Raw genomic sequence first — 23,481 nt, forward strand, 5'->3', positions numbered from 1 at the left:
GGAACGGAGGAAGTTGGACCCGGTCAAGCGCTCCCGTGAGGCGGCGCCTTCTGGTTCGCCAGTGGAAACGGTCTGGAGCAACAGAAAGCGAGACGCACGGACAACGGACACTCTCGCGTCTCTCAAGGGTGCGGGAGTGAAGACTCGCTGGGGCATGTCTTCTGGGTGAAGCCGATTCTATCGAGGCACACTTGTGGTACGCAAACGGACTCGCAAAGCGCGTGCGAGGCGTTTTCCGCCTTGCATTGGTGCACGCGGGGTGCGGAGACACACGGCAGGCTTGGGGGGATACACGCGGACCAACCGGGCGCCATCGCGTTCAAGGCAAGACTGCCCAAAACCCCATCATCACAAATGGGAAGAAATCGACCGCCACACTGATTCGGAGGGGAGCTACGGGGGACAGAGGAAAGGCTTGACCTCTGTAACTGCGAAGATTCTCGAGGACGCGCCTTTCAAAGTACCGATTTGAACGCTGAGCAACGATGGGAGAAGCAGTCGCTCTGGAACCTGCAACTGCCTCGACTCCATCACCGCGTGCTCGGCCATCAGGCCGCCGTGGAGAAGCAGCTGTAGCTGGTTTTTCGGAGGCTGCCGCTGTCAACGCATGCGCCACGCGTCCTTCGCAGTCTCCGTTTCCTTCACTCGCGCCCACGTCTCAAGCTGACGACTTCCGTGGTGCGTCGCGAGTCTCACGCCTGCTTCTCTTTCTTTCACTCGCTCGCCTCGCGTTTCTACCTCTTGCGTGGTCTCCGGGAGGATCGCCGTTTTCGGCTGTCGCGCGCACTTCGGCCTGTCCTTCGGCTGAAGATGCTGCCTGGCTTCCCCTGTCTCCACGACGGAGTAGCCTCTTCAACGACTCCCGTGGTGTGTCGCAATCGATCTTTTCTGTCGCCTTTGCGGCGGCAGCGACCGTTCAGGTTCCGCGCGAAGTGCAGCGAGGCCAGTCGCGAGGCGCAGACGCGGCGGGCGAGGACGCGCAGACGCTCGAGGCAGCCGGGCGGAGCGGAGAGGGGGGTGGAGTCGAGCCTAGCAGCGGAGATGGAGCGCACGTAGGGAGAGGCGAGGGGGGTGCCAAGCTGGACGAGCGCCGAAACGCAGGAGGGAGGGAGGAAGCCGAGAAGCGGCCGGGCGAAGGTTGCCAAGACGAGAGTTCGGATATAGGAGCCAGGAGAGAAGAGAGGAATGCCGCCATTCTTGACCTCGCGTTGACCGGGTTGACGCGGTCCACCGAGGCTGCAGTCCATGCTCACCGGGAGCTTCTCGACGACGGAATTGGCTCAAGCGTATCCGACACCCGAGGGCAGATCTCCGAATGGAGAGAATCACATTCTTCTGGCCCAGGCAATTCGGCCTCTGCTGCGGCTTCGGCGCGCGATCCTGCAGGCGTTTTGGGGACCGCCCTCCAAAGCCCTCACCCTCCTTCTTCGCCTTCCTCGCCTTCGTCGCCTCCCTTGCCTTCCTCGGCTACCGCTCGTGCCTCGTCTTCCTCGCCTTCGTCGCCTTCCTCGCCTTCCTCGCCTACCGCTCCTGCCTCGCCTTTACCGGCTCCGGACCTCGCCAGGTCTTCAGACGGCGTTCAATCGAGTGCAGAGGAGCATGAAGCGGCTGCGCCGTCGCCGCCTCTTCCGGCCTTCTGTGGCGCGGAGGAAGACCTCTCTGGATGCGACGTAGTGCGCAACGGCACTTGCTACATTCTCGCCGCGTCTTCTGCGCGTGCGGAGCTGTCGACGCAGGCGGAGGGTGGCCTGGAGCCTCCGAGCGACGGCGTGGACTCCCGCGACTCCCCGCCCGGGCGTCAGGGCGGAACGGAACAGGCACCGCACGCGGCAGCGGGGAAGCCGTCGCCGGCGGTTGAGGCAGAGACGGGGGAATCGAGGCGAGTGAAGAAGGAGAAGGTCAATGCAGAAGCTGCAACCAGAGAGGGAGACGACGGCGCACCTTTCGCACCACGACACCACAACATGCGGCTGCTCAAGAACGGGCTCCGCATCGTCAGTCGAGGACGCATCGTCGTCGATGTCGGCGTCCACCTCCTGTGCCCGTCAGCCTTGTTCTGGGAAGAGCGGGAGACGCTGAGACGGCAGGCCGCCGCGGAGGCTGCAAAGCGGCGACGCGAAGCGGGGCAGAGACGCACTCGGGGGCGATGGAGACACGCAGCGCCAGGCGACGACCCGGAGCGAGGAGGCCCCCGCGAGAACGGACGGAGACCGCGACGGTCCCTCCTGGGATTCCTCGCCTCGTCGACTTCCTCCTTCGACGAGCGTCCGGGTGCGGATGCCGACACGGACCGGCCCTGGGAGCAAACCAACCCGAACGACGCAGATGCCTTCTCGTCTGCGTGGGCTGCGGGTTCTGCCTCGACCGCTCCGCCTGCCTCCGCCCGGGCGCCTTCGTGGGGGACGTCCTCGCCTTCTTCTGCCGCTGAGGACCGCATCGAGTTTTGTTCTGGAGACGCAATTGTGCTTTCGCCCCACTCCCTGCTTCACTGTCGAGAACTTCTGCTCTTGTCCGGAAGAGAAATCGTCCTCCAGGAAGGGTCGGAGATCTCCGCGAATGCAACCAGCCTCTTGAGCGCAGACGCCTTCGCCCAGCCGCGCGCAGGCCTCGGGAATGCCTCTGGGTCTGCGCCGCGTTCTGGGAATCCCAGCGGTCGCCGGGACGGGGCTGAAGCCGCCGAGGACGCACGCGGCGACCAGACGGCGCGAGCGAGGACTGCGCCCGTCGACGCCTCCGGCGGTGGGGCCGTCGAAGGCTCGCCCGGGAAAGTCGACTCGGGCAGCGCAGACGACACGGTGGCCGAGAGAAGGATGCCGAGGCAGAACGGAAGGGAAGACCCGATTCAAGGCGGCGGCAGTCGAGACACGTCGGCCGCCTTTGAGCTTCAGAGGCCAACGCCCGGGAAGCAGACGCAAGCAACGCCTCGCGGTGGAAGCTACGGAGGCGTCGGCGGGTTCCTGGCGCCGACCTGTGAAGAAGGCACTGACGGTAAGAGACCCACGGTTTCGAGGAATGGCGTCGCCTGTGTGTGTATGGGGATGCTGGAAACGATGTGCTGCGTGGGGGGAAGTGGGGATTGTCAAGGAATCTTAGATGCGGCCTGCCGGGTCATACTCGGCAACAAGTCATCTATCACTGCTTGCCTCAACACTCGCCCAGCCGGTAGGGTTTCAAACGCTCGCTGTCGGCCCCTGAGAAAGCACAGGCAGCCGCCGCCGATGCTCTCGCAAAGGACCGAAAGCTCACACGAGACCAGGATGAGCGCACAGGTCCTAGAAATGCCCACTGTATCAACCTGCAGGACACACAGAACTGTGTAAGTATATATATATATATATATATATGAATAAGTATATGTATATAAGTATATATATATATATATATACGTATATATATATATATATATATATATGTATCCAATACGAACTAGGCGATGCGGGCGGATGCATCATCATGCCAGCTCTCCAGGGGCTCACGGGAGCGCCTCGCGATTTTGCACTGTGTCTCTGCGTCTTGAACGAACCGCGAGGGGGACGTAAGAAAACGGGTGGTCTCTGGCCTCGCGCATGCGTCTGTGGCGGGGGGGGGGCGCGGTGTGCGATTGAGGTGTTTCTGCGTCCAAAGCGTATCTTTTGTTTCGTCTGTTGTTATGGGCATGCATCCCTGGTCGGTGTTGTGCCTGTTCCTCGCCCCCGTTTTGCGCAGGTCTGTTCGCGTCACTGCCTCCGAGACTTCGTACCTACGGGTCACCCTTTCTGCCGGTGCACTTGGGCAGCGCAGGCGAGTTTCCCGCAGCCGTGTCTCCGCAGACCGCGCGTCACTCCGTCGACGCTTCTCCCTGGATCACCCCGCATGCCGGCGACGCCTCGCGTTCTCCGACGCCGCCCTTCGCGGCACTCGAGCCGCCTCGGGGAGGCGGCTTCGTCCTTGTCTACGCCGCCGAACGTGTTGTCCTTGACGGCGGGCGCATTTCGGCGTCGGGCGAAGAGGGGTGGCGTGCGCTCGACACAAGGTCCGAGTTCTGGGCGAACGAAGGCGTCAACAGGAGCACTGGAGGGGGAGGTGGGGCCGACGGTCCAGAACAGGAAGGCGCGGCACTCTGCGAGGAAGGCGCTCCGCGCGCTGCAGGCGACGCACGCGGCCTGAGTGGGGAGAGGAGGACCGAGCCAGGTGAAGAGGAGGGAGACTGGAGTGGGGACGCCATGGACGCCAGACACAGGGCGAGATCGGGGCGGAAGAGGCGAAACGGGCGGAGATCTCGTCTCTCTCGATGGCTCGACGCGCTGGTTCTCTGGGTGACGCCGTGGGCCTTGAGACAGGCGGCCCGGAGACAGGAGGAGCGTAACCGAGGAGGGCCGGAAGTGCGAGACGGGGGCGGGGAGAGTGAGGCAGGGACCGAACGCGGCAAAACGCGACATAGATGCACTGGCCGCGAACACGAGAGTGTCCCGTTCCTGCCTTCGCAAGCCACCGCTGGGAGTGGAGGCTCACTCGTTGTCATCGCGCGAGATCTCCTTGTCTCTCGACCTCTGGAAGGCGGTGGGAAGCTCCTGGCCCAAGGCGGAGGGTGCCGCACCTCTGTGTCGGTGGAGAGGCGGTTTCAGGAGCGCAGTCGACGAGAAAGCTTGATTGCTTCTTTCGGCCGCGAGCGGGTGCACGCGGAGCGAGCGGCGAAATCTCTCGACTCCGGGAAGGGCCCAAACTACAGCCCAGGAAACACCCGCGCGAGGGATCCGGAAGCAGCGGCGGAGGCGGTGCACTCAGCCTCTGCTGCTTCGCTGAGCGATGCTCAAGGAAAAGCCGACAGAGAGCCCCAGACTGCGACGCGAAGAAGGAACAGCGTTTCCCGCGGCCGACGCCGGGGCTGGAGAGAAGAGCGGGCGTGGAGAAGGCGCGCGGCACGCGAAGCGGAAGTGAGGGCGAATGCCGAGCAGGAGACACAAATGCGCGCGGACGCCTGGCTCCGAAATCAAGTGTGGGGAGACTGCGCCGCAGGTGGCGGCGGTCGCGCGGCTCTCTACATCCAGATGGCCCATCCGCTAGTCCCCCTGGTGAGTCAGGTCGTGATCCGGAGCGCGAAACAACGCTAAACCCGTGGAGGGGATGTGTGGACTGGGTTGGCCATTCTAACGACACCCCTCCATGCAGCGGTGTGCCGAGGTGGAAAGACATCTCTGTAGTTTCCCACGTGTCTTGTCGACTAGGGAGATTTGCACTGTGAATATGTGCATGTGTGTGTCTCGCGCGTTTTCTCTCTATCGATATGTTTCTTCAGCAAGCCTCCATTTAAAGAGAGGCACACGCAAATATGGATGCATGCGGATCTGCGCGGCAAGCTATCTGAGATACACACGCGCCGGGGCACGTGCGTGCCGAATGCTCCTGAATATGCGTTGTTCGCGTCAAGAGGCGTGCAGACTGTTTGGAAAGGCTCGTGTGTCTCTCCTGCTCTTCCGATGCAGGTCTTGGCAACGGGCGGCTGCAGCGCGATGACTCCCCGCGTCGATCTCCTCCCTTGCAGCTGCGGCGGAGGAGGGACAATTTTTTCGTCTTTCCATCAGAAGCTTGTCGTCCACAATCGGTTGGAGACGGCAGTCGTCTCGTCACCTGCCGCCTTCCCGGCGGCTTCTGCGTCCGCGGGCCTCGCCCCAGGCGCGGGCGAGTCTGCGGCTGGCCGCGCCGCGCGATCCGTGCGGGAGAGCGGCAGCGACGGGTCCTCTCCGTCTGCCGAGACTGCGGCGCGACCGGCTCCGGGCGCCGCCGGCGAAGAAGGCAGCGGCGAGGAAGCAGGCACGGCTTCTTCGCGCGACAAAGAAGCGCAAGCTCGAGAAACGGGAAAAAGTTCAGAAGGCGCCGAGAACAGACCGCCACCGTCAGGCCAGGCAGGCCACGCGCTGCCTTCAGGTGTACCTCCACCGCAGCGCCGGCCGATCTTGAGTCTAACAGAAATCACGAGTTTCCAGCCTACACCGCTTCCTGACTGTCTCTTTGCTCCTTCGTTGAACGTAGAAATCGACACCGCAGTCGCAGTCTTCCTCCCTGCGCCAAAGTGTCCTGGCTACGAGGACGAAGCGGGCTCCATGACGAGACAGCCGCGGCCCAGCACAGGGGACCAGCGGGACAGCGGGCGCGGAGGATCGAGCGAGGACGAGACAAGGCGACGGCCGGTAGCCCCAGACGCCGATGGCGAGAAGGCGGGGAGAGCGGTGGACACCGCAGACGAACGCAGCCGCGGAAACAGAGGAGGGGAGACACCTGGGTCTCGAGGACGACCCGAGGATGAGACGCGCGTAACCGGCGAAGACGGTAGCGAGAAGCGGACGCGGAGACCCATTCAGCCCACGGCAGCAGTTACCAGAGAAGGCGAAGAAGGGATGAAGGCGCAAGTGCACGTGAAACAGGAAGACTTGCAACAGACAGGAAACGAGAGCTTTGATCTCGAGGATGGAGAAGGGGCGGCAAATGCCGGCGACAACAAGCGATGCGATGGGATGCCTCCAGAAGGAAAATATAGGAGAGGTGACGGAGGGGAGGATGTGGCAAGCGACCGCGAGGAGAACGCGCGCGAACGCGGATCGGCGAGGGGGACACGAAGGCCTGACGCAGGCAGCGAAAAGGAGCGAGACCGCCTGAACAAAGCCAGGCACGAAGAGCCAGCACACGACGCAGCACGAGAAGAACGCCAAAGCGTAGAGGCGCGGCCCGCAGATTCGGAAGTCCCAGCGGACGGCACTGACGCACGGAATCGGAAACAAACGCGCGGGTCTCCTCGGGGCAGAGAAGGGCCGAATGCCAATGCGGGAGAGAGGCGAGAACGTGAAAAAGGGGAAGGAGAAGACCACGAGGCAGGCGACGCAGAGAGAGGCGGCGAGGGAGGCGAGGACTCAACGCCGACTCGTCTGAGGTCAGGAAGCCTCGTCGTCCTCGGCACGCTTCTTCTGCATGGTGGCGCCAAGGGTGAGGCAGGATCGTTTATCCTTCCGATGTGCGCACAAACGCCGCTCTCTCCGCTTCAGCCACTCGTCTTTGCTCTCATGACAAGACGTTACACAAAATGTTTTAACTGCTATCTTGCGGCCAACCTGACACAAATCGAATCGGAGGGGTATCAATATATATATATATATATATATACGTGTATGTATATATGTGTATGTATATATGTATCTGTATATACTTGAATCAAGGAACTGCGCACCTAGAGAGCCACGTACGTGGAAAAGTATGTGCAGTTGATATGGGAAGGGAAAGGTCTCGTGGCGGGGCTGAGCTCGCGGCTGGGGTGTTGCCGACCAATCCATGTGAAGAAGAATAAGCGCGTTTCCTTTGTTGCGTGTAAATGCGCGCTTTTCCTTCGTGTGACATGTCCCCTAGCGAACCGCGTCTCCTCTTTCGTGGTGTCGCGCTCACTTATCGCAGGTGCGTCCCTGCGGATCCTCGAGCCGCTTCACCTTCATGCGGCTTCAGGATCCGTTCGGCTTCGACAGCAAAGCGTCCTCGCCTTTTCGTCGCCAGAGGGCGTCCCATCGCTCTCAGGCGCCGCTGCGCGTAGTGAAGGCAGAGCCTCGGACGCGCCCCCAGCTCCCCAAGAGAGACCGGAGCGACGCGGCACACCCAGCCACGCATTCGTTTCATCGTCGCCCTCGCTGACGCCTGGCCCTCGTTCCTCGCCTTCTGTCTCTGCTTCAGAGAGTTTGTCTCCGCCTCCGGTCCCTACGTTCCCCATTCTTTCCGCTTCGGGTTCTGTGCAGATCGACGCGAACGCCTCAGTCCTGTTTTCTTCGTCCCTGCCGCCAACGACTGATCCGTCTCTAATCTCCTCGTCCCCGTTTCCCTCTTCTGTCTCGTCCTCCTTCCCCCTTCTCCCTGCGCCGCTCCTGGCGCGGCCGTCGCCTGCCGGCGCTGTGCTCTCTGAGGGCGAGATTCTGCTTCACGGCTCGCTGCGTGCAGCCCTGCCCATTGCTGCCTCTTCGCCTTCTGCGTCGGTTTCTTCGGCCGCTTCGCCACAGTCTCGAGCGGCGGCAAGCGCGTTCTTCTCTCTCCCGACGCCGCCCGTTGTAGTGTTTGGACAGCAAGGCCTGACGGTTGGCGAGGAGACGCCGCGTCTTCAGAACCTCATTCTGTTTAGCGACGGCCTAATCAAGATACACAGTCGGGCGGAGAGCGCGAGCGAGGAAGCAGAGGAACAACGCTGCGATCTCCACGCCCACGCGCAACCTGCACGACCTTGTGGAGCCCTCAGACATTTCCAGACGGCGTTTCTGTCTCCCGCGGTGGCGGCGCTGAGGACGATTGCAGAGGAGGAGGAGACCCGCGAAAAACGGAAAGGCGAGACGGCGCGAGAGGCGAAGCGAAGGAGAAACGAGGAGACGAAGACGGGCGGCAGGCGCAATGCGCGAGACAAAGAGTCAGGGCAAGAGCCCACAGGGAGGCGCCCGCAGCACGAGATCGAGAAGGATCCTGAAGCCGAGCCGATGGCGCAGGACGCGGAACCGCCAGACGCATCCGCCTCTCTTTCCTCAGAAGCTGCGAGGGCCCAAAAAACAAACCGTGCTCTTGGGCATGACGGGAAGCGTCTCGTTCCCCTGCAGCCCGATGAGGAAACCCCCGCCGTGTCTCGCTTCTCTGGTCCCGTCTCCCTCCCCGAAAAACGGGCGCAACGCGACAGGAAGGACGAGAAGCATCGCGGAGCAGCGACGGAGGAAGGAAAAGGTGAAGAATCGCAGAGACACACGAGTGAAGGACGGGGCCGGAGAGAAGAACTGCTCTGGGTACGCGGACAGCAACGGCTGGTAGAACTCACGTGGCGCGTCGCTGTTCGTCGGTTTCACTCGCGTGGGCCAAGCGGCAAAGCTGAAGAGGACGATGGCCGAGAAGAGACAGGACGGGGGCGCGCGGGCGTCGGCGCTCGACCAGAAGGATCCCCGCAACTTTCGCTTCTGGGCGGGTGCACCACGAAGGGCCACAGTGCTCACCGCGGCCCGTCAGCGAAGGCGGAAGACACCGAAGTGAGCAGAGGCGGGGAGCGGGAGGGGCAAGAAGACAAAAAGGAGGCTCCAGAATCTAGGGGCGTGGTAGGAAAGCGATTGCCGGAAGAAACAGAGGCCAGCGCGTTGGAAGAAGAGAGACGAGAAGAAAGTGCGGCACGGAACGCCTGTCAGGGTGAAGATCCCCGAGAACAGAAGGAAAACGAATGGCCGCACGAAGAAGCGCAGCGAGGAGATACACAGGACGCGAAGGAAGGAACGGAACGACGGGACGGCGACGACAAACAGAGCATAACGCACGCGGACGTGAGAGGTGGGCAAGAGAACCGAGTCGGGCCGGAGGAGGCGACGAACGCCTCGACAGTACAGAATGAGGCAGAGGAGGAGAATAATGACATGGAGACGAAAACGAATAGGAACCCGACAGCTGGCGGCGGCGCCTCAACGTGTCAGCCCACCCACGGAGGAAGGCTGCCGATGGCCCTAAAAGAAGATTCTCACGTGACCGATTCTGGCGACGAGGAAAATCAAACAGGTTCCAGCGCAGGGTTGCGCGACATGCCGCCAGAGAGTGCAGGGGGGTCTGCAGGCAAGAGCCAGGAAGCGAACAAAGTGAAACACGAAGCGAACACGCCTGATAGAGGAGCGGACCGTCCGACGCCTGTCCGCGCGGAAGGCGACAGCGCCACGCCAGCGCCGCAAGCTGCAGGGACTAGGCGGCGGGAGAACGATGACGACGCGGGCGACCTTGGTTCCGAACATGAAGACAAAATGGTGGGAACGAGCAACGGGAGACGAGTTGAGGCGAACACTCACTGGAGCGAGACTCCCACACCGACGCGCCTGGGCAGCGAACATAGCGTCGCAATCCAAAGCGAGATCGACGCAGTTCTTCCTCGCGGCGACGCGTGCAGTTCCAAGCCTCTGGAGTCGCTGTGGCGAATTCGAACGCTCGCTCGCAGAGAGCAAGCAGAGTCCAGTCGACGCCAATGTGTGCAGGACGAGCGCGGCAACGGCCCCTCGGAAATCAAGTCGGTAGAGTTCTGGGGACTCGTCGAATCCTTGAATGCGGCGGGTGCGCCCCGATTTGCGCCGCCGCCCCTGATCGAACTTCTTGCCTCGGTCGAGGTTGAGCCGGGAACAGCCGAGGGCCGAGACTCTACGCTCGGGTTGTCTAGCTTCTCGGAGTCCTTGGCGGCTCCAGCCGCGCACCAAGGCTCTCCATCGCCCAGCGCTGAAGCACCGGCAGGCGCGTCCGGCTCCCAGGCTTCACCTCGCGTAGCCTTTCGCCGTTCGCGTGAAGCGGTTCCGCTTCTGCGTCCTTTTCTCCCTTCTCTGCCTTCTTGGCCTTCGCCCGCTGCGCCGCAGATTTCGCACACTTTCCACTCTCGCAGCCAAGGCGCTTCCCGGGTTCGCCCCCCTGTGCCTGAGGGCTACCCGTTCTCGTCCACGTTTTTCGCCCCTCTTCTGACGGCGGCCTGGTTGAGCAGTGCGGAACGGCGGTACCTGAAATCGGAACAACGAAGAGACGCCAGAGGCGAGCATGCGGCGGGCGCAAGGATCGTCGCCGCCAAACAACGCATGGGCGAAGAGATAGCGGGCGAGGCGGCAGCAAGGACCGTAGACGGTCGCTCAGTCGCGTCAGTTCGTGCTCAGCGCCGCGCCGCCTCGCCCGCGGGGAACCGCGGCGGGGCAGCAGAGAGAGTGGCGATGCAGCCTCCGAAGACGAGGAGCTCTAACGACAGACCAGACAAGAACGGTAGCGACGGGGAGAACGGTCGCCGCCAGAGGCGAGGACACGAAATTCCAGGGATTAAGGCGGCGGTCGAGGGACTGCTCGATGGCCTCTCCTTTGGAAGGCCCTCGTGGTACGCTGCCGGAGGGCGAGGCGATTTCCAAATTGATGGAGCGGACCGAGACAGCAGACGCAAGGGTAGCAGTGAGGGGGTTCTCAAATCTGCAACTCATGACGACCAGGAAGAGGAGCGTCAAACGGCGCACGAGGAACGCGAGGAAGCGGGACAGAAAGAGAGAGTGCAGACAAAACCCCACGCCGAGGAAACGGTTGCCGAAGCAGGCAAAGAAAGTGGCGAGGGGACTCGACTCGCCAGGCCAGAGAAACACACTGTGGCAGTCCGACACCACAGCGGCGCAGAAGCGAAAAGAGGCGGAGAGACACCAGACGACGGCGACCTCGCACTGAGTCTGTTGATGGCCTCCCCTCTCCTACCGAGAAACTCACCGGCGCCAACATACGCCCCAGACACAACTGACGGCGACGCTAGCCACCAGGCACGTGCAGACACTTCTCACGCCCTACAGCAGTTCCCCGCGTCGGCAGGAAACCAGCAAGAGCCGCCCCCTCAATTCCTCTCACCCTATTCGGCTTCCCCTCGCTTTACTTCGTCTGCTGCGTTTTCAGCGTCCCTGGTGTCATCGCTAAAGGCTGTGAAGAATATGAGAAATGCAGCCGTCTTCTCAGCTCCTTGGCAAGTGCCTGTTGCTTCCTCGCCCCATGGCAGCCTCGAACTTCCCTTTGACGTCCGAGTGTACGGACAACGCGGCGTCGTCGTTGCCGAAAACAGTCGCGTGAGTGGCGCTGCCATCCTCCTGTGCGGAGGAACTGGGGCCGTGCAAATCGAAGGGAAAGTTACGGCGCGCGGTCGAGGATGCAAGGCAGGAGAAGGTGAGTGACAGAGACCCTGTCGCGCGCTTTTGCTTCCTTGGCAGAGGCATACCCCCAGCCTGTGTAGCCGAGAAGCCCGCGCATGCAGTACTTAAAAAAAACGGACTCTCGCGAATGGAACTTCCATTCGCAGGCGTATGTCCAGAAGGCATGTGGCTTCACTTGAAGGCAGCTTTTCGTGTCCCACAACAGAACCTAAGACGCCGCGCGCTTTACGGATAAAACTTGAGACCGCGTCCCTTGGCTTTCGCGCGCCTCGGGACGAATGCGACGGACGCAGCGGTCTTTTCCTTCTGTCACATTTTGTTCCGAGGCATGAGTGAAAAAAAAAAAACGGACCAGTGGGAGAATGTGAGGAGCAGCGGCGTGCATCGCGGGCGCAGGACATCACACTGACCTCGAATCGCCTTCTCCGGCAACAGCCTCACGGTCGCCTTTTGTCTGTGCGGTTTCAGTCATGTGGAAAGATGGAATAAAGGCTCCGCTGCAGCGTCGCTCTGACGTGTCTGGGGCTCTTTCCGAGGCTATGCAATTGTGTGATGTAGCGATGTGAGCGCTCGGAGGCACGCCTCCGCGAGCGTTGCTGACCGGCAACCCCTTCTTGGCCGCCTCTGTCTCAGCATCCTTGTTCATTTGTGACTCATCCCTCGTCTCCTCTGTCTGTTAGGGTCTGGAGCCGGACGTGGCCACGAGGCGTCCGCCGCGTATTCTGCGAACCAGCAGTCGCCGCCGTCGGGTTCGATCGTCGCCGAGAGCAAAGCAGAGCTCGTCGCGGGCTCAGCGCCAACCATGGAAGGCTCCGACGCGAGCGCAGGCACTCTTTCTTCTCATCAACGGCACGAACCTGCGACGCCAGAGCAGACTACGGGGCCGGATGAAGCTGCATTACCCTCCTCCTCTGCTGCGTCTTCTCCCTCCTCGTCCCATGCTTTCTGCGGGGCGGGGGGCGGTGGCCATGTTGGGCGAGGAGGGGACGGCGTCGACCCTCGCACAGGGCGGCCTTGTGTGGGAACTGGAGGAGTCTCTTATGATGTTATCGCGAATGCATTGCCTCTCTCTCGCGGCGGGTCTGAACGTGGAGACAAAATCGGGGTGAAGCAGGCCTCGGCAGCGGAGCACCTGGCCTCTGACGCTACGGTCTCGCACAACGCTTCACTTCCTGTGCAGAGTGGAGACGGGTGGCATCTTGTAGGGCCCAGAGAGCCGCCTGGCAACGGGACTGGAACGGTCGGAGACACCAAGCAGCGGGGGAACGCAGACAGTGTGAGGACGCCATCACCGCGTGCGGTGAGCGAACCCAGGAGTACGAAGGCGTCCTCGCCCTCTTTCGCCGATCAAGGGAGGGGTGACGGCCCCACGCCAGCTGACCCCGCCAGGTCAGAGACTCCCGGATCCGATGCGTTTCAGCAGGAGGCAAAGCCTGCGACAAAGGGGAGCGGGGAGTTAGCTTCTGTGGGAGACGCCCTAGGGCCAGCGGCGGCTGTTCCGCTCCGCAGTTTGTCGTCTCCAGCGCGGTTCCTGGAGACAAGCCTCCCGACCACGAGTGCGTCGGGCGGTGGAGGAGACACCCGCCGCGCAGGCGCAGGAGGCGGCCTCGTCTGGTTGGAAGCCTTCGTGGTAGATGTGAGGGGCGTTGTCGACGCGGACGGCGGGGATGCGGAGGCGATGCAAGATGTCCCCGTGGACGACTCTGTGCGGCGTGCTCTGCTCGAAGAGGAGCAGCAGAAGAAAACCGAACGGCAGAACAAAGAGGCGCCAGAGGCGATCGAACGGGCGGAAGTCGCTTGCAGGCGAGAGCACTGCCATGGGCGTTCTCTGCGACGACAGCGGCGGCCGGGGATCGCCGGGCATCCCCCGCAGCGAGGGCAGGAGGTGTGGTACTATCACACTCTGGGTGGCGTCGTACCAGACGCGGCTTCTCGGTGGGCGGTTCCCCAAGAGACACAGGAGAACGGCAGGAGACACATGGGCGAGGGAAGCGAGCAGCACTGCATGAGGGACGCGAGACAGAGGGAAGGCGACGCTGTCCTGATAGGGCAGTCTGCGGAAGTCGCGCAGAAGCGCAAGAGGTCAACGGGGAGAAGGACGAACGCAGGGGAAGGTAGCGTAGCAGCAGAGACAATGGGAGACGCGGTTCGTCGACACCAGACAGGGGACAGAGAACGGCAGGCAACCATGGAAGAAGGGAACGTCTGTTCTGAATCGCAGGCAGAGAGACGCAGCGGCCGGGGGGTGTCTGTCACCGCTGGAGCACCACGCTGGGGCGCCTCAGACTACGGCGCTCGCTCCTCGAGACACACCGGGGGCAATGAAGAATCAACACCGTCTTCGTCTCTAGCTCTCTTCAGAGCAAAAGGGGAGGGGCCGTCTGTTCTCAGGTCACGGCGGCACGTCAGCTGGGTTCCACGTCGCCTCTCGAGAGAGGCTGGGAAACCCAGGATGCGATCCTGTGGAAAACATGTTTCCCAAGCTGGCCGCGCCGAACCAGGCGTCGGGCGGTCGCAACATTCCCCGCGAGTTGCGCCGGCAGCTTGGGCTGAACGCACGGGGCCTGCGAGGCCGGATGGCGACGCAGAGGCGTTGGCCGTCAAGCAGTGGGGACACGCAGAAGGCTCTGTTGACGCGCAACCGCCGCAACGGGTTCCACCCCTCGCTCAACGTGAGGAAACGCCTGCCGCGAACGAAAGAAGTGCAGCGACGGCTTACCTCGCGACTGTTCTTGTCGATCCGAGCCAGGCAGGCCAAGGTGGAGGCGCTGGCGGCAGCATCATTTTGCGGACCTTCGCCCTCAAGGGGTCGGGCCTTCTGTCGGCGAGGGGAGGGAAGGGCGGGCGGTGCACAGGCGGCGGAGGCGGTGGAGGTGTGGTCGGGATCGACTGGTTTCTCGCGGATGCCGAGCGGTCGGAGGCGGAACTGCACTGGAGCGGAGCGACGCTTTCACCTGACGCAGGAGCCGGCGGGGGCACGAAGACAGCCGCAACCGGAGGCAGAGAAGCGAGCTCTTTTAAGGATCTTAAAAGAGGCAGAGCCGCGCCGAGGGCTAAGCGAAGGGAGAACCAGGAGCCTAGCGAGGAGGACGAAGCGCCACGCCAGAGAACCTGCAAAGGCCACCGTCGGAAGGATGAAGCCGGCGTGGAACCGAATGAGAGTGGAGGCTTTGTGAGCTCAGCGTCCGAGGCGGAGCGCCCAGAGGAAGCAGGAGGTGACGAGTGCTGCTCTGCTGATCAGAGGCCTTCGCGTCCTGGCACTCGACGAACGCTGAGCGACGCCGACGGCGACTTGGGGCACGCGCGCACCTCGAGCCTTTCGGCCCAACAGCAGCTTTCCGGGTTCCCTCCGGCTTCAGGCGATGTCGATACCAGAGCCCTGGCAGAGTCTGCAACGTACCCTGCAGGGACCGAGCCGGCGTTGCTTCCTTCACCCCTGCCTCCTCCCCTGTTCGATCCGTCGGCGCGAGACCTCAGCGAGGAAATCCTGGGAATCGCACAGCGCTACCCTCCCCTCGTTTCTCCCGAGGCTCTTCTCGAGGAGCTCGGGGCCTTCCCGTTGCAGTTTGCCGCGCGGTTCACCGGCCGCGTCGATGTCTCGGGAGGCGCTTCCGACAGCTCCCAAGTGTGCGAACTCTTGCGGCTTCCTGCGGGGTTCAAAGGCTTTGGTGGACAAGTCGTCGCTCTCCCCTCCCTCAGCGGCGAACCGACGTCCTGTCCTCCGGGCCGCGCAGGCTGGCAGTGCGTGCCATGCCCTATCGGCTTTTTTCAGCTTCCAGGCGAAGGGTTTTGTCGCGCTTGCGCCAACAGGCCAGAGGAGACCAGTGTGTATGTCCAGGAGGCGTCGCTCGTCGTTCGATCTGTCGCGAGTCCCCGCTGCCCCTATGCGTGCCTTGCTGGATTCCCAGATGTGTCCATCAATCCTCGCTGTCTTCCCCCGATTCTGTTCCTTGCGGACACCTTCCGAGCAAACACAGGAGGCTTTGTTCTGCTTCTTTGCCTCTTGTTCCTGAGCGTGGCCGTCCTTGCGAAAGTGGCGGATCTGCTCGAGTGGGAGTCCGACCTCGACACGCAGTTCGAGGCAGTTCCAGGTGTGGACGCACCTCTGTCCTTCGGCCTGCAGGCGAGCGATCCAGAACCAACCACCCTTCCCAGCGGCCCAACCTTCAGCAGAAAACCATCGCCTGGATCCTCCTCTTTCCTCTCTTCTCAAAGTTATGTCTCCGCAAGCGATGGCGGACCCAGTCCAGCGGTGCACGCTGCGCTCGGGAACGGATCTGTTCATGGAGCGACGTTTGCAGGGAGCGGGAACGGCGGCTCGCCCGCCAGCTCTGCAGGACAGGCTGCGCCTCCGGGCGTGCTACGGAAAGCCGTTCAAGAGCGCCGCAGCGTCAGAATGTCTCGACCGTATCTGACGATGGAGGACCTCCCCTATCACGTCCAGCGCATCGTCCTCTTTGGGTCAAATACCCCAACAGACCCCTGGGGGCTCGACGCAGCACCGCCTCCCTATTTGTTGCCCCTCGTTGTTCCCGAGCGCTACGCCGCTTTCGCGTGCCAGGCGAATCGACTCTGTTCGTACAGTCGCGGCTTTCTTCTCGTCTACAACATCTTGAGAGCAACGTATCTGCCCGCTGCGTCTCTCCTTCTCCAGGCCGCCAGGCAGCGCCGGGTCGCGCGTCTTGTTTCCTTCATCCTCTCACTGGACAATGCGAGCTTCCCGAGAGACGCTCGAGGTCTGGCCCTTTCCGCGTCTTCTACTAACCACGCGTCGGAGGGCCCTTCGCCCGCTGTATTCTGGCGATCGATTCGAGCCCGTGAACTTTCCTTTGGAATCAAGATAACTGTTAGTCCCGGAATGGATGTGTGCTGCTTGGATGTCCTCGACTTTGACAGAAACCCCTTCGACTACCACATTTATCCCCATAGCCCTATGGTGATCCTCCGCAGCGACATCCAGCTTCTCGCCCCTCATGGTCCAGGTGCGGAGAGGCATGCAGCCGCTGCAGTCCGCTCCGCGTCATCAACGTTAAATATAGGAGAAACCCGTAGGTCGGACTGGTTTCAGTCCTCGCCTGCCGGCGCGTTACTTCACCACGACAGAAGCGATGGCTTCCTTGGAAGGTGCCGGCGGATATTGTGGTGGCGTTCTCAACGCGATGGAGAGATTGGCGGGAAGGATTCAGAAGCGATTGCTGGCAGCGCCCGAAGCGCGAGCAGCCGAAGGGGGCCGGGGAGCGGGGGACCGGGCGACAATGCAAGGAAGCAGGGGGGGGGAACAGCGGCGAGGAGAATGCGCCACGAGGGCAGAAGGCGATGCAGTCCGTTTATCGAAGCGCTGCAGCAGATTATAGGCTACGACGAGTCGAGGATTCTGTTTGAATTCTTTCGACGAAAAGCCGCTCAAGTGGCAGAGCCAGACCTCACGGAGGCGGTTCATGTTTCAGCAGCGCTGAATCTGCGTCTAGCCGACTTCGGCAGCGATACTTCAAATCCACACGGCTCGTCCTTCGGCCGGACTCGGGCAGTCGACACTGACAATCAGGATGCTTTCTATTGGAGAGACAACATGCGGCGCGAGCGCGAGGAAGACAGCAGGGACGCTTTATGTGGAACGTGTGGCAATCGGTTACTTGTCTCGCCGTGTGGTGACTCAAAACTGGAGGGCGGAAAATGTGTGCCGCCAGCTCCCCAAGCGTATCCATGGCATTTGCACTCCACTGTCCACGACCGGCATGCAGACTCATCCTTAGGGTCTTCCGCCTCTCTAAACGCTACGCGAGAGGACACGCACGGCCGAGGCAATATGTCGCGATGGACGGGGAATCTCTCGGGAGATCCAGAGGAACTTCTTCTCTGGCGTCTCTCGTCAGGCGTAGCCAGTGTCATCGAGCTGTCCGATGGCGTTCAGCGGCTCAGTGCGCAACTCCTCCGGCCGCACCGGCTCCAAGCGTCAGTCTGCATTTTTCCTATTGAAGGGTTTGTCACCCTGGGTGATCGCCTGCAGCGCCTGGCGCTTCTCCCCTCTGTGTCTTCTGGTGGTTATGGCGTTGCCAATGCTCGTTTGTGTTCGCAAATTGACCGGGGCTCCGAGCGGGTCCATTCTGAGTCCGCGAGCTGTTCTCGAGCAATTCCAGTTGTCGTCCCCTCCTCGGACCACCCGCGCATGTCGCACACGCCTGCGCAGTTCTCTCCCGCCCTCGCGCCTCCTTGGCCGTCGCATGCAGAGACCCCAGACGAAGGACTGTGCACATCGCCGGTCCATTATCAGAGCCGGCAAGACGAAAGAAAGGGAGCGAAAATGTTTCATGTTTCCCCTTCCTTGTCGATATCCCCCACGCCTCAGGACGCCTTAAGGACTCCTACGCCGGCGACCGCCGGGGCGGGCCCTGTGCGAAGCGCAACAGGGCGTAGTGAACTTCTTCGCACCAGCAGGACGAGCAGTTGTAGCGAGGATTCGGTCGACTCTCCTGCGTCGTCGAGCTTCGCCATCCCCTGGACAGGAAGTCCGCCGCCATTCAATGTCTCGGGTGCATCTTCGTCAGCCGCCGATCTCGAAGGAGGCAAACGATGCGATCGCCCGACCCTCTCCGGATTCGGAGAACTCGCGCGTTTGTTGTCGTTCTCTCCCCCGCGCCACCCGCCGTCACGAACTGGTTTCGCTACGGATTCCTCTGGAAGTTCTGAGGACTCTCGATTCCCCTATCCTCTTGGCCTCCCCTCCCCAGCTTCTTATCACATGGCAGCATCGGAAGCCGCTCACAGGGACGTGCGGAGTGCATGCCCTCTGGTTGCCTCGCGAGGGGCGCCGAGCCAAAACAGTCCTCCGCAGCTGAACCACTACAAGCTTGTGTCCGGCTACCGAGAATTCCCGGAGATGGTTTATTCTGCTGGAGGCGGGGATATGACCGCAGCACTGTCGGCGTCGTGGCTGCCGTCGTGGCCTTCCGCGCGTCCCACAGCCGTAAGTCCTCCGCAGGGGACGTCTTCCCCGCCCAAGCACACGCCGGCTCCATCTCCTCTTGTGCCTCTGGCTGGCTGCATGAGAGCATGCGACATCGGTTCGCTGAACGCTTCCGGGATTCTTCAAGTGCGACGCATGCGGCAGCATGTGCTCGCCCTCATCATTACTGAACTGCCTCTGTCTCCTCACTTCTCGATGGGCTTCGAAGACGCGAACAGGCGGGACGAGGCGGGAACGCCGAACCTGCCCCCCCTTGCAGCTCCACTGTCGTCAGCGGCTCTGACTTCGCCTCTCGATCCTACCCGCCTCCACCCGTCGAACGTACCTGCAAATGCGTATGTGTCTCCATCCTCGCAAAGTGCAACCGTTGGGGGAACTGCCGGTGGTCCGACGGGAAGTGGAGCGATCGTGAGTCCGAAGCCCTCATGCGCCGATGCGCCTTCAGAACCGCGGAGGGGCGCGAGCACTCTCTCGGGAAGCAGCGTGCTCAGGCACAGTCCCGCCGCCGCTGGTGGCCCTTGTGTACGGACGGCGGTGAGCCAGCCACTGTTAACGGAGGCCCTAGACCAGCCCGGAACTCTGCCTGCGCCGAGTGACAGCCCCGCGACATTGACCAAACGGGAGTTTGGAGCCTCGACGCAGGTGCAGAACTCGTCAGACGGTCCCGCTGAGCTGCGCGTCCAAGACCGGGAGTCGCCAGCACTGCGACAGGGCGCACCGCGACATGGAACAGAACCGTGCAGGAGTCTCTTGACCCGCGCACGGCTTGGCACTCGGGCCAAGGTTCGGAACGACGGACTCAGCGACCGTGTAACCCGGCCAATCCAGGATGTCGCAGCTGCTGTCACACCGTCTCAGCCTTTTCCGTGTTGTACTGACGACACACGCGACGCCCGGGCGGCTAGCGGACACGTTGTGGAATCATCGATTGCGGAGCCGGATGGGGCAGCCACAAGGGGGGAATCACGTATGGAGCAGACGCGACAGATGCGGTTCTCCGAGGCTACTCAAGGAGATGCATCGATCGACCTCAAGACTCGCATGAACCACAGGCTTCGCTCCGACACCGTAGCAGATCTTCCGTCCCTCTCAGAGAAGGATTCGCACCCGGGGGCCCAGAGTGAAACTCCCAATTCCGAGGCTCGAAGATACATGTACGAAGCGTTACCTGGACGAAGCAGCTTGGGCGCTGCCGCTACCCGCAGAGCGGTAGCCGCTGCTGCGATTGGCGAGCTCCGGCGACGATTCATACAGCGCCTGGGAGGCGTGCAGGGATCACCAGAGCACGGGCCGTCGTCGAGATGTCCGGGGTCAACCCTAGCATCGACGATTGGCCACGACGCGCCACGCACAGCTCGAGCCCGCAACCACGCCGACCGGGGAGACCAACGATTCGACGACAGCTGGACAGAGTTTCTCAGTGGAGCCAACGGCGCTGCTAGGGGACGTGGCACTAGCAGTGACAAGAGAGACAGCGGGACCGATGGGCAGCGCGGGGCGCAGGGAGTACGCGTTATTCCGTATGTAGAGGAGGCTGCGGAGGGGGAGACGTCGACCGCGTTCGGCAGGTGGACAGAAAACGTAGCCGCTGCATTCAGGTGGAGGTTCTTGAAGAAACGCCGAACCGCTATCAACTCGTAAGTACTGAGACGAGCCAAGCACCTAATGAGCGATGCACGACACAATGGATAATGCATCTTATCTTACAGCGACAGGGAGTCTCCGCTAAATGGCTGCAGGCATTAAACTGGCCGGTTTCTGCGCGTGTGAACGTGGTGGGTTTCTCCACGTAGTCTGCTCGTGTCCCGGAAACCAACGGTGTCTTCTATTAAAGCGGCTCCTCGATGTCTCGCGTTTCTCTGCAGGATTAGAAGAACTTCCTGTTTCCGTATGCGTTTCGTTTCGTGCACCTCTCACGTTCCGATACGGATTCGTAGACTTGGATAACCCAGTCGTCGAAAACTGTGAGTCTTTGCCTGTTGCCTGCGTTCACTCAGGAGGCTTACCTTTACAGTTTTCGCGAGTCTTTTCCTCTTGCATGGCGTCGCGATGTTGGTGCAGTACTACTCCATGTACCACGCCGCTCATCCCGCAGCTTCTTTCCTGTCTTCTTCAACCCAGAGCCCGGTCACCCCTCCCCTGCTCCCTGCAAACGCTCTGGTGCCTGTGCCGTTTCCGCTGTCACCGACAGTGGGCATCTCATCGTTCGGAGCTCTTCGGTCACCCTTTCCTGATAGCGTGCACTTTTACGTAGCGTTGCTGTTTCCCCCCTTTGTGGACGTCTTCACAATAATCTCTGGGTTGCTTTTCTTGGTATTGGCGAGCCCCAGTTACGGCGAGCTTTTCCTCATGTCGCTTCCGGCCTCGATACCTCGTCACGTTCTTGGTGAGCTAAAAACAAAGCCGCTGGATCATGAGCTGTCCCGCCGCATAGAAGCAGACATCCCTCACACTACCTTGTAGCTGCTGATACGAACGTGACCGGGCTGGTTTCTGCATGACCGTTGGAGGAGTATTTTGAATTGAGGCGTCGCGAGTTGTGTTCTGGAAGTCTTCTCGAAACCGACAACCTGCTGGAGGGACAGCGACTATGAGCGCGTATGTGTTCTTTAACAATTTGCTTCTCTTTCATTGCCGTTTATCTGTGTGTGTCCGGCTCCTGGTCCTGGTCAGGCTGTGCACTCCGCGTCTGGGAACAACCCCAGCAGAACTTCGCGGTCCTGAGCCTCCTTGAGCTCGCCTTTTTCGCAGTGCTGAAGGTCGCTCTCTCAGCTGCTGGTAAGTCTCAGGAGGATGCATGCATCTCGAGATTTAGCATTTCTGAGGTCGCTCTGAAGAGCAAGATTTAAACTGTAGCGAATGAAAATTTTCCGGTAGTGATGACAGGTTGAATTGTCTCTGAACAGCAACCTCTAATAGCGTGTAATCTAGAGGGTTTTTCGTTTCTTGAGTAGACCCTTATCGTGCTATGCTCATCTACTGAAATGGCGACAGCGTTCAGGTTTCTCCTGTAGCAGAAGGAATAACGCTCAGAAGCTCGTAGTCACTATTTCTGTGAAATCTATGCCTACGTCTGCTACCCTTTATTTGCCATTAAACCGTCGTCGAGGCTCACGCCTCCATTGGATCTGTATTGGAATTCATCTTGTGCATTTCGCGGAGTATATATGGAGTCAGTTGGAAACGCCTCCTCACTGAACTCATGAACAGGAAATAGAGCAAAGGAGATGAACGCGAGACGCGTGCGCTGCACAAAAAGCCCGAGGACAGGACTGTCCCCCCACCCGACTTTACTTTCATTTTGTACGTTTTGCTGAGCTTCCATTTAGCTTGTGTGTTTTACTTGGTGTTGCTTTTGTGTATATCACATCGGCAGGAAGTCTGCATCTCGATAGTATGGAGCATCATCATCGGCTTTCGGAGGGCCTTTCGGCTGCAGATAGCGTGGAACATCTCGTTGAGGTAAGCGGCGCTGCCAAGGCACCGGCAGTCCATCGGATTATCTCTTCGTATGAGTAGCATGTGCGTTTCCAGATATAATTTAAAATTGTGATGCTCGAACATCCATAGATTTGTAGCTAGCCAGGTCCCCGTTCTCGATTTGTCGACGAGTGTGGAGGGCAAGCGTGGCGTATGCTCCGAATTGAATTATTCGAGCGCAGAAGCTACCTTGCCTTCAAACGCATGTGAAAGCCCTCGGTGACCACGTTAGCAGCTTTTGAACAGGAACGCTCCCACCGGGCAGATAGTCATTCCTTACGCCCAGGTGCGACGGCATCGTCAAAGCCAGAACGTGATGCAGATAGCTGGTTCGAGCCTTGCCATGAAAAAGTGCATCGATCCTTTGAATGTGTGGGGCTTGTTCAGGATGTTGAGGCAGCCTGCAAGCTCTGCACATGCTCGAGGCCTCGCCTTCCCCGCTCGTATCCATATTGAGGTCCCCGCCTCACCGAGTGCAAAGCGGCACTCTGGTATCCGGTTGATTAATTTCAAACTGCCAAAGCTGTCGACCGCGAGGAAAAGCTGCCTGAAGTGGGGAACGTGCGTCCCTTGTACGATGAGTTTGGTGAACCGTTTCGCAGTCGGTGAATTTCATTAAGGAATTCAAGATTTGTTTCCACGGATTTGAAATTGACGTTGAGTTCGAGTTCAACTAACTCCCAGGTGGTGAAGCATGATCATATTTCCGCTATTACGAACAGGGGCCTACTTTAACCGTTTGGGTCTTAACCACGGGCCACTATTTTCCCGCCGGTCAAATCAGCATTGATGAATGTCACCTTCTCTGCTTGTGATGACGCCGCCTCATCCAATGACCTGTCACTCAGGGTTTCTGATTCGTGCTGTGAAACGGCACCCGTCCAAAAAGGCCGGCATTAAGAACATAAAGATCATAGCTAGACCATGTATTGTTATTATCACAGTGTAAGTAGATACTGTCTCTGTACAAATGATCCACGATCCAGAGCTGTATAACTCAAATCGGATAAACAGAGACCAACAAGGATGGTGCTGTTCCACCCCCTTCCATTAGCTCGCTATCGTGTGCGAAATGTAATGCGCGCGTTTTCCGAGTTTTCAGTCACCCTTAATTGTCATCGCCGCGCTCATTGATGGGTGTCAAAGGAAAACCATCAACTTTGAATCGGAGCAACACGCCACGAAACCTACATCGTCAGCCCCTACACAGTATTCGTGACGACGTCCACACCCTGATGCATTCAGATCTCTACTGGACAATCACTCTACATATTTGCGTTCGTATGCATGTATAAGCATCAGAAATACGATTATGTCATCCATATTTGTGGATCAGTCGTATTGCATGCGCCTGTAAATCCCCACCGGCCTTCAAGT

General features: G+C 60.5%; 1 protein-coding gene across 1 annotated transcript; it reads left to right on the top strand.

Moving 5' to 3' along the window:
- Window positions 1-485: 485 nt before the first annotated feature.
- On the top strand, window positions 486-22,781 carry NCLIV_041330 (conserved hypothetical protein; the record flags this gene model as incomplete). Its single annotated transcript, XM_003881042.1, has 9 exons — window positions 486-2,988; window positions 3,706-5,051; window positions 5,463-6,957; window positions 7,375-11,673; window positions 12,341-20,261; window positions 20,622-21,010; window positions 21,298-21,402; window positions 22,001-22,086; window positions 22,707-22,781. The coding sequence occupies 9 exons, from the start codon at window positions 486-488 to the stop codon at window positions 22,779-22,781; spliced, it is 18,219 nt and encodes a 6,072-aa protein (XP_003881091.1).
- Window positions 22,782-23,481: the final 700 nt, after the last annotated feature.

The sequence above is a fragment of the Neospora caninum genome, chromosome IX, assembly GCF_000208865.1.
Source record: "Neospora caninum Liverpool complete genome, chromosome IX".
Taxonomy (NCBI): Eukaryota; Apicomplexa; class Conoidasida; order Eucoccidiorida; family Sarcocystidae; genus Neospora; species Neospora caninum.